Source organism: Ylistrum balloti, unplaced genomic scaffold (assembly GCF_031769215.1).
Source record: "Ylistrum balloti isolate Yb309-2 unplaced genomic scaffold, AGI_CSIRO_Ybal_v1 Utg371178, whole genome shotgun sequence".
NCBI lineage: Eukaryota > Metazoa > Mollusca > Bivalvia > Pectinida > Pectinidae > Ylistrum > Ylistrum balloti.
This window is the reverse complement of record NW_026782642.1, coordinates 99019-107992: the sequence shown is the minus strand read 5'-3', so window position 1 is coordinate 107992 and position 8974 is coordinate 99019. Positions and strand designations below refer to the sequence as shown.

The window sequence follows — 8974 nt, the reverse complement described above, 5'->3', positions numbered from 1 at the left end:
AGGAACGAATAATGTTTTAACGAATAAAAATCTTGCGATCTGGATGTCAAGTGACATTTAATTCACATCTGTCTCATTATTTCTAAGATTAATTTTTCGCGTTCACGTTAGCACTTTCGAAATGACGATAATGTAATCCTCGCGAAAATAACCGGTTATACGGTAGTATTGGTGAACTAGAAATTGAATTGAATAACATTCAGACGAGTATAATGGACATGCTTTATTATGCTTGATATAAAGCAACATTTAAGGAAATGTTGAAATACCAATGTATGTACTTATGTATCGTGCTGGAATAAAAGATTAAATTTCAGAGTGACATTATTTGAACATTTGAAACACTGATGTGATTTCCATTTTAGGCATGTTTCTTTTGTATGACAACCTCTGAGAAGATGAGATAGGGTTTGAAGTCAGAATGCTCAAATGCATAGGCCTTTAATCTAATAAAATATTGATCAATAATCATATCTCTCTCGCCTTTAGTTCGGGATTTTGATAGTCCTCCATCAAACACATGGTATAGCCACGGGAAGACAGCATCAGATATTTTACGGGCATATTCCCGTTTTTCTGTCTCATCTGTAATAGATAAACATAAGTCTTTATTTCTAAAGAATAAACAAATCTATTTTGATATTGGTTTATTATCACAGAAAACCATTGCAATCGTCTGTTTTGACCCTTACGTACACGTTTGTTGAAAAACAAATCAAGACCGTCGTTAATTTGTGTGTCGTTAGTATCAATTTCAAGACGCTTTTTTTCTTCTGAAACACCGAAAATATCTAATGTGGTGATGACGGTGTTCTATTAATATTATGAATTCCACTCACTTTTATTGGCAATATCAAATACAGGGTGTTTGAGATACTGTTTCATCGACTTGATTGACACCATTTCCAATCCAAGTTCTACCACCTCTGGTATGGCACTGCTGAATTCCATAAAATCTGCTGCTGTTCTCACGTAATGGTTTGAAAAATTCATGGCCCGATATTCTTCCTGTGAATATATATATATACTGTTTCAAAGATATCGCATGCGGCAACTTTAGTTATATACACGTTCTTATAGAACATACTTGTTCATTTCAGAAATGTGAATTGTCAACATTTGGCAATAATGTTTGATGTCGAGACATCAACACAGAATTCAGAGAACGAAAACGGCAGTTAGCAGTTCAATGAATGATAAATTTTATCAAAGGCTGTCCAGTTTCAACATCAGATTTCATCAAAACAACATTACCACATTTTTTATACCAAACCTTAGTGATCACGTCTTCTTTAACCATGTCAAAAATGAAACTTCCTAAGTTTCCATTTCCCCCCTCTATGTGGGACGTCACATGATTTTGCTCGTCTACTGACGCGTTCAATGAAACAAGAAACCCCCCTGCAATATAAACAAGAACAGCAAGAAAGTATCAATATCTGATTAAAATCGTAATCAAGTTTCAATTTTAATACATCTATGCAAAAATATCGATTGCAAAATACCAAGGTGTCAACAGAATCTTAATCCCACTTCAAAATGTCGTAAAACTTAAGCAAAAAGAGACATGAAAATACCAACAATTCAACGTAATAAACTAGGTCAAATAAAGAAAAAAAATCGACATGTAAAACGGATCAAATTACAATGACGAGAAATAGCGGAAGTAACCCCAACCAAACCTCAGTCCCGAGGCGGCCATCTTGGATGTCGTATAAAGCAAAGGTGTACCAGTAAACACCATAATGATAATATACGCAACGTTTCACGAAAATTCATGGGGATGTTTCTTGGATAAACCGCAGAAATAGATGGCGGAATAATGATAAAAATAATAACAAAAACCAGAACAGTAATGACTTCATTGGTCAATCCTAGTAAATAATGTCACGTCCTCAAACATGAACATGTATACAACAACGGACCCATCAGGCAACCTAACGAGCATCAAATACGTCCATCTTCCCATCGCACAAAAAAAAATACGCAGTAGCATGCATATCAATGAGATCACTACAACGACCGTAAAACTTCCATGTGATCTTCGTCAACCATGCATCTTTTGAAATCTTGTGCTATGAGTTTGTCAATGGATGACATCGTCATGAAAATATATTGCGAAATTTACAGCAAGAGGTGGAAAAGATTTTTTGGGGGATGCTAAAGCTTTTCCTTCCATTGGCAGACTGGTATTGGCAGTTTGTTTTTAGATAGAGTGTTCTGTAAAATGTGCCTTATCTGTACTCAACGTTTTGAATTAGAAAGGATATCCAGGCACATGAGTTCGAAAAACAGTGTTGCCCAAGATGTTTTATTCAAACATAAACAACATTTGTTATGATAAGTGTAAGAAGGAACTATGTGTATTAATTAAAATGACCAAAATAAGGATTATCGCATACCATGATGATTTGATTATGGTTGATGTTTTGTTAGTAAAACGATCGATGCTGTCTCCATTCAATTCAACAACAATAATAATAGGAGATGATGATGATAATCAAGTAACACTCTAACACATTTTGTTTGCGATTCTGACAAATTTATATAAAGTTTTAACAATACATCTTTGAAAGAATAGTGTTTCATTTATTCATTTCACTTTCATATCGTCAGCTAGCGGGGGTCTTAGAACAAAAGTCAGTGTTATCACAGTGCGGTTGCACAATATCGGAATCTCTGCCAAGGATTTTACAAAATGTAATGAACCTGAGTATTGAATATTCCTACACTACAAATACATATTCATTTTAAGCATTAATTAAACTTTTTGTGTTATTGAGCCATAACAAAAGATCAGAGGTCACTTTAAATTCTTAAGAATCTGTCTGCATTTTCTTTGTTGGTTTTGTTTCACAATTGTTGTGAAATGCTTTAAGTTTGTTATCTCTGTCAGTCCATTGCTGAAAGAATGTATAATACGCTGTGAAATACATCATACCAGAGCTATGCTTTATGTGTGTGTGTGTGTGTGTATAATCATAATTTGAATATGTAAAAACAATCAACAAGTAACCAATTTAACCTTATTCTCCACAAATTTGATTAGTTTAACTGATACATCGGCATATTTTCGTTCTGAAATCTCTTGATGCTTGGTTCAGTTGTTGTACCTCTTTCCTTTCATTTCAGAACGAGATTTAACTAACCTGGATTGAAAACAAGATTTATATGGCGGGTGTTTTTTTATGAATCGGAAAACTTGGTTTGGCCTTGCCTTTTTCAAGAGTCACCATGTAAATCCTGCTTTTGTTCATATTTCGCTCTAGTTTTATTGAATGTTTATCTTAGTTCCTGATTCTATTGAAATGTTGGTATTATTTCATCACTGTAACAATTCAAGATTATTCTATGTCATCCTATCCGATTTGCCATAACGTAATAGAGTTTAGTTCTGAAATTCCAGTAACCTTTAGATTACAGTGATCATGTGAGGACAAAGGACTGTTGCTCATAATGACAAAAACATTGTGTTAGGTCAGATGTGCGAAATCTTATATTTGAGACCGTTATTCTCCTGTAGGATATTAAAGGAACATAATTTCCGGTCAAATTTTTCACCAGGGATGTTTGGACATAACAAGATAACTTTTTGACCGTGTTTTCAGGTTTACTTAAATCAAAGGAGGCATGCAAAAACTGAATTAAAATATATATAAACAAATCACTTTGTAGGGGTTGTGGTCTATTGATCGCATATTAATAAGCAGATTTGATCTCTGATATGTGAAAACTCTACCCATTGTGCCACGATTTCAGTAGAGAGAATTGTTATTATAGTAGTAGTATTGATAAAGATCATGTTTAGTGTTTATAGCAAATACATGTGAGATATGTATTTTGCATCAATAAACGAAACCAACAAATACCTATTTATGATTTTACAAACCAGGTTTAAGTTCACGTCCCCTCGAAATCACAAAATCTCTCCAATCGGCTTTGCCTTGTTCTTTCATCACACTTTGTTCATTGTCATCTGCCTCTTCAAAGAACACGCCATTTTGAATTTGCCAAACTCTGTAAAATGTTTACATATCTAATTTTTAAAAATGTCAATCATCAGAATACATAACGTTATAATATCCAATTTTTCAATAATGAGCCGTTAAATTGACAAATATTTAAAGATTTTTTTTATCTTAGATATTGCATTTGAAAACAACATTTTACCTAAAATATTTTAACTGCCATACCTTACCGGAATATCACTTAACTTTGATATGCAAAATTTAAGTTTCAAAATTCGATAACGGTTTTAAATCAATTTAAATCAAAATATGTTTGAAAAGTAATATTTTCTCTTTTAGATAATTGTCAACGAAAACGTCATTAAATGTGCTGAAATAATTTTGCATTATACATACGTTTAGCGAAAAGAATAAATCAAATAAGTTCGCATATCCTACTGTCAATTAATAGCATTTAATACACTGAATTCTGACCAGTTCCAAGCAAAGTCGCCTTTTATGGTGTTGTCTAAAAAAAGATACAGTCTGAAGATTGGAATCATGTGTTTCTTTTTCAATACATACTGCTTTGACAAATAGTGTGTAGCTACAAAGGACATCGCCAAACCCAGAGAGTTGTTAGGGAGACACTGGTCGTACATAGATCTAGGGACAACCACAGAATAGATGTTACTGTCGACTCTTAGTCCGGGATGATGCCCGAGACCAAAATAAACGGATACATATGTAAATATGTAATTATGTTTTTAAATACAATCTTTACTAAAATCATGTAAACAATGTAGAATTGAAGCATGTTTTCTCGAGTGATTATCATATATTAATCATAATGTTTCATACTTTAGCATTGATTTAATATAATGGATTGATGATTGTGTGTGTGAAACTATTAGAAAACTGGGTGTAGTGAAATTTGCAAGACGTATATATGCTGAATAAATAGTAAATAACAATTTCGAATTAATTTTAAGTAAACATTGCCTGAGGATGCTTCCGAAGAAAAGTATAATCCTTAATTGTTGTCCTTATAGAATCAAGCTATTATTATTTTTTTTCTCATGATTATAATCAGATATGAAGATGAACTACATTATAACCAAACCTGTGATAACTTTAGATAGAATATTGAAGTCATTCAATGGTTGATCGTTACAGTACACGTTAATCACTTGGTCCTTCCCCAAAATTTCCTGCACGACATCTGTAAATAAATTTATCTAGATATATCTTAAAATCGCAATTATCAAAATAATAAAAGGAATTTGTTCGATGAAAGGAAGTGAATTTTCTGGCAAATGGAGGGATAGGAAAAGCAAATACACCAGATTCTCGTCCATTCCGTTGTCCATGCAAGCAACAAAAATACAATATCTATATTTACATAAACCATTTCAAAACCACCAATGGAATATACTGTCAGGTGAACTTGTAGTTAACACGGATTTATTTGTCAGCAAGCAAATGATACAACACCAAAACACGAAGTAATTATCATAATATAGATGCTAATATAAGATAAGTCATTTCCAATGACTATGAAATTCGTTTTCAAAACGAAAAACCCTTCAGACAAGAATAGTTTTGTAAAGAATATGACAATGCTTAATGTAACAATTGTTACAGTCAGAAACCACATACCTGTGAGAAAAAATACCAACATTTCAACAGAATCTTCATCTAAATTCAATAAAGCAGGGACAAAATATGAACAAAAGAAAAAAATATACGGAGATTCCTGAAAAAGTACAAGGAAAATAAGACCAGATGCTGTGAAAGAGTGAGCGTTTTCTCCTTCATTCAAGACATCCGCAATGATCGAATGTGACGAATGAATAAGACCATAATTCTAAGATTGCAAATCACTCGAACAAACTTATGCAAGGAACATAAGACCGCTTGTACAGAACGTCTCTTAAGCAAAATATGCTAACTTGGCCACCTGGACATGTTCGCTTTCGTGCGTTTCCAAGTGAGTATCTGTCAAATTTTCATTGACTGATATCTTGCCATACTAAATTTAAATTAATTGCACGATATTGTAGATATAGGTATGATTTTAATGAGTCTGCAGATTACCACCTGTCTTGTAAATATAAGTCGAATAAGGAAGATATCCCTCAGAATAGGAAACAATGGGATAATCAGGAAAGATTACCCTTACATTGTAAATTTTTAAAAAATATAGTAAATGCTTTTTAGCGTCTTCATGAATCTGCAGTTTCTTGGAATACCATTATGAAAAACTGTCTCTCAAAGGTAAAAGAACAATTGTGGCATTTTGCTTCCCCTGACAATGTTCGACAACATGTCATTCCCCTTGCAACTTACCTATCATTTCATTGATGAGGGAAAGAGATGCTCGCCCGTCTGCAGTTCCATAATCCGCTATGCTTACTGGCAGATCTGTCTTGTTCATCGATGTCGATCTTATCATTGTTTCTGGAAGAATTAAACAAACACCACTACATAATTTCATTTTACAATCTATAGAACCGAATATTACCTTATTATATACAATCTACTTAGAAGAGATGAAAATGTATGTTTATCGGTTGATTTATATCTTTAATACTTAATCAATATATTCGTGAAAAATGTTTTCGTTTACAGATATAGGTAAAAATAAAGCGATCCACATTGACTACTAACTAGGTGGCTAACTATCGTAGTAAAACACAAACGTTATTAAAATGTTATTTATTAATGTAGTGCAACATACTACGTGAAAAACGAAATAAAAACGGACTGATTTTCGTTAATAATAAACAAATATAGAATTTGAATTTTTTTAGTGTGGCTAACTTTGGGTGCGTTTGAACCACAATTGTTTGTCTCTTGAGATGTGATGACGTATGTACGTTTTATCTTTTGAAAATAGTTGAAACCAGTTCTACAGCTCATATAAAGTATTTTTCAAAGTGATTATCTAAATAAATGTCGGCAAACGAGAGGTAACGTAATACAAAGGAACGGTGTTTTAACACCCCCACCCGACCCCCATTAAGAAACGGGCTTCTGTTCAGAAGAGGTCTATTTTTTTAGGGATGTCATTTTCGGCTCTACTATTCCCTGATTATTTAAAGCTGTGTACCCAAAGACTCTATGAATATCCAGGAAGATATCAACGTATATAATTAGTACTTCAGATAAGGTATGCAGGAAGTTATTAACTTATATAATTAGTACTTCAGATAAGGTATGCAGGAAGTTATTAACTTATATAATTAGTACTTCAGATAAGGTATGCAGGAAGTTATTCGCGTATATGATTGATATATTCTTTATTGTCATGGTGAATGCTACATGAAGTTTAGTTCCATATACAAGGATGGGGTGTGATAAGCAAGTATTACTTAGTTTATCCAGGATTGTGTCTCGACAGAGATTGCCTGCATGACCATGGACGCTAAACATCTCGTCTTCGTCGTCATTCTCCGTTCGCTGTATCTCCATAGTTGGGAAATATCTTTAAAATAGAGAAAGATATAGAATAAGATAAGCCAGCATGGAAAACAGAATCAATTGACGATAAAGGATAAGATATTAGTTGTTCGATCCTAATCATCGTGTTGTTATCACATGCCTCTCTTTTATCCCTCTTTATGTTACTGTTGTTTGGCTGGCAGTAGAATTGAATATCGAATTTAGTTACAGATTTTCTCCGCTTGACTCATTAAAACAGGAAATGTCATTACGGTTTTATTCATATAAGCCAGTGAAAATGACAGGATTAAAAGCCATGACCTATCATTATATTTTCTAAGCGATGTCAAGTACAAAAACTACGGCATGCAATCCAATCTTGGCTGGAAGCTGTAGCCATTTTTCACAACACAATGATGATTTTATTAGGTGATACAACAACATTTAGAAATAACAGACAATGTGATTTCTTTTTATATCTATATGGTAAATAATATAAAATTTCCTACCCAATATATACATCATGAGAATATAGCATATGCCTATTAGTATAAAGTTGCCATGTATCTACCTAAAAATATGTGGTTTTATGGCATCGTATCAACAACCATGGTCATATGAGGAGTGTCCACGGAGGATGTAGTCACTGACTGACGTTTTGTATAGTGTAAACATACTGGAATGCCATAGTCTGAATACGATAGCGTGATACCTACAGTTTCTCGTTCAAATCACAGTGACACAAACGAGCTACCAGGCCTGACAGATAACGAAAACGTTGAATTCAACATCAAAGGTGATGCGCTGCCAAGTCAGACATTATAAAGATAAGAGTTGTTGAGGATGACGAGAGTTCATCAAGTTTCTACAAATCATCTGAATGTTTATATAACAATTTGTATCTAATTATCACAATAGTTTTTCATAACCTTGTACTTGGAAGTTCATAGTTCATTTATACGTACCCAGTTATCATTTGAAGGCGGAGACACCAATTGGTTAAAGGACACAATTTCGACAACACAGCTTCATGGGAATCAGAAACCACCAAGATATGACATTTAATGCAGGTTGTAAAAATGGATGGATAGTGCGTCTAGACTTCACATTTTTCGTTCACATTTCATACTGTGCAATAATGCCCAATATTGCGATATTTCGAGATGCCTTATTCTAAACAATTAATCCCGTGATTTGATGATTTTGCAAGCATGATTCTTCGGAATACATTTTAAATATCTTCACAATCCAGAGGTGGGTTTTATTTAAAACGTTAAAACGAATGATCCTTGGACAGTCCACGCTAAATGTGCATTTTTAGAGTTTATCCCAAACTCAGAATTGTCGTTAACTTTCAGAAATGACGATAACGTTAACCAGTTCAGCTGATCATTGTGTCCAAATTGGTGGATGTTAGTGTAAAGATTCTGACTACGTTTTGGTATTTTGCAATCAAGTAATAAGTTAGAAATTGCAGTCACGGTGGCCATAGTATAACATGATTGTACAATTCTTATTTTTCCAAACCACATTTATCTAAACTTTATGTTTTTAACAAGTACATCAGCATTGTTTGTAATGAT

General features: G+C 33.3%; 1 protein-coding gene across 1 annotated transcript; it reads right to left on the bottom strand.

Annotated features, from left to right (window-relative positions):
• Positions 1-361: 361 nt before the first annotated feature.
• Positions 362-8079, bottom strand: LOC132561203 (uncharacterized). Its single transcript, XM_060225934.1, has 9 exons — positions 8069-8079; positions 7322-7434; positions 6297-6407; positions 5056-5169; positions 4533-4659; positions 3890-4017; positions 1274-1401; positions 840-1008; positions 362-585 (listed from the first exon to the last, which is right to left on the bottom strand). The coding sequence occupies exons 1-9, from the start codon at positions 8077-8079 to the stop codon at positions 362-364; spliced, it is 1125 nt and encodes a 374-aa protein (XP_060081917.1).
• Between the last annotated feature and the right edge of the window lie 895 nt (positions 8080-8974).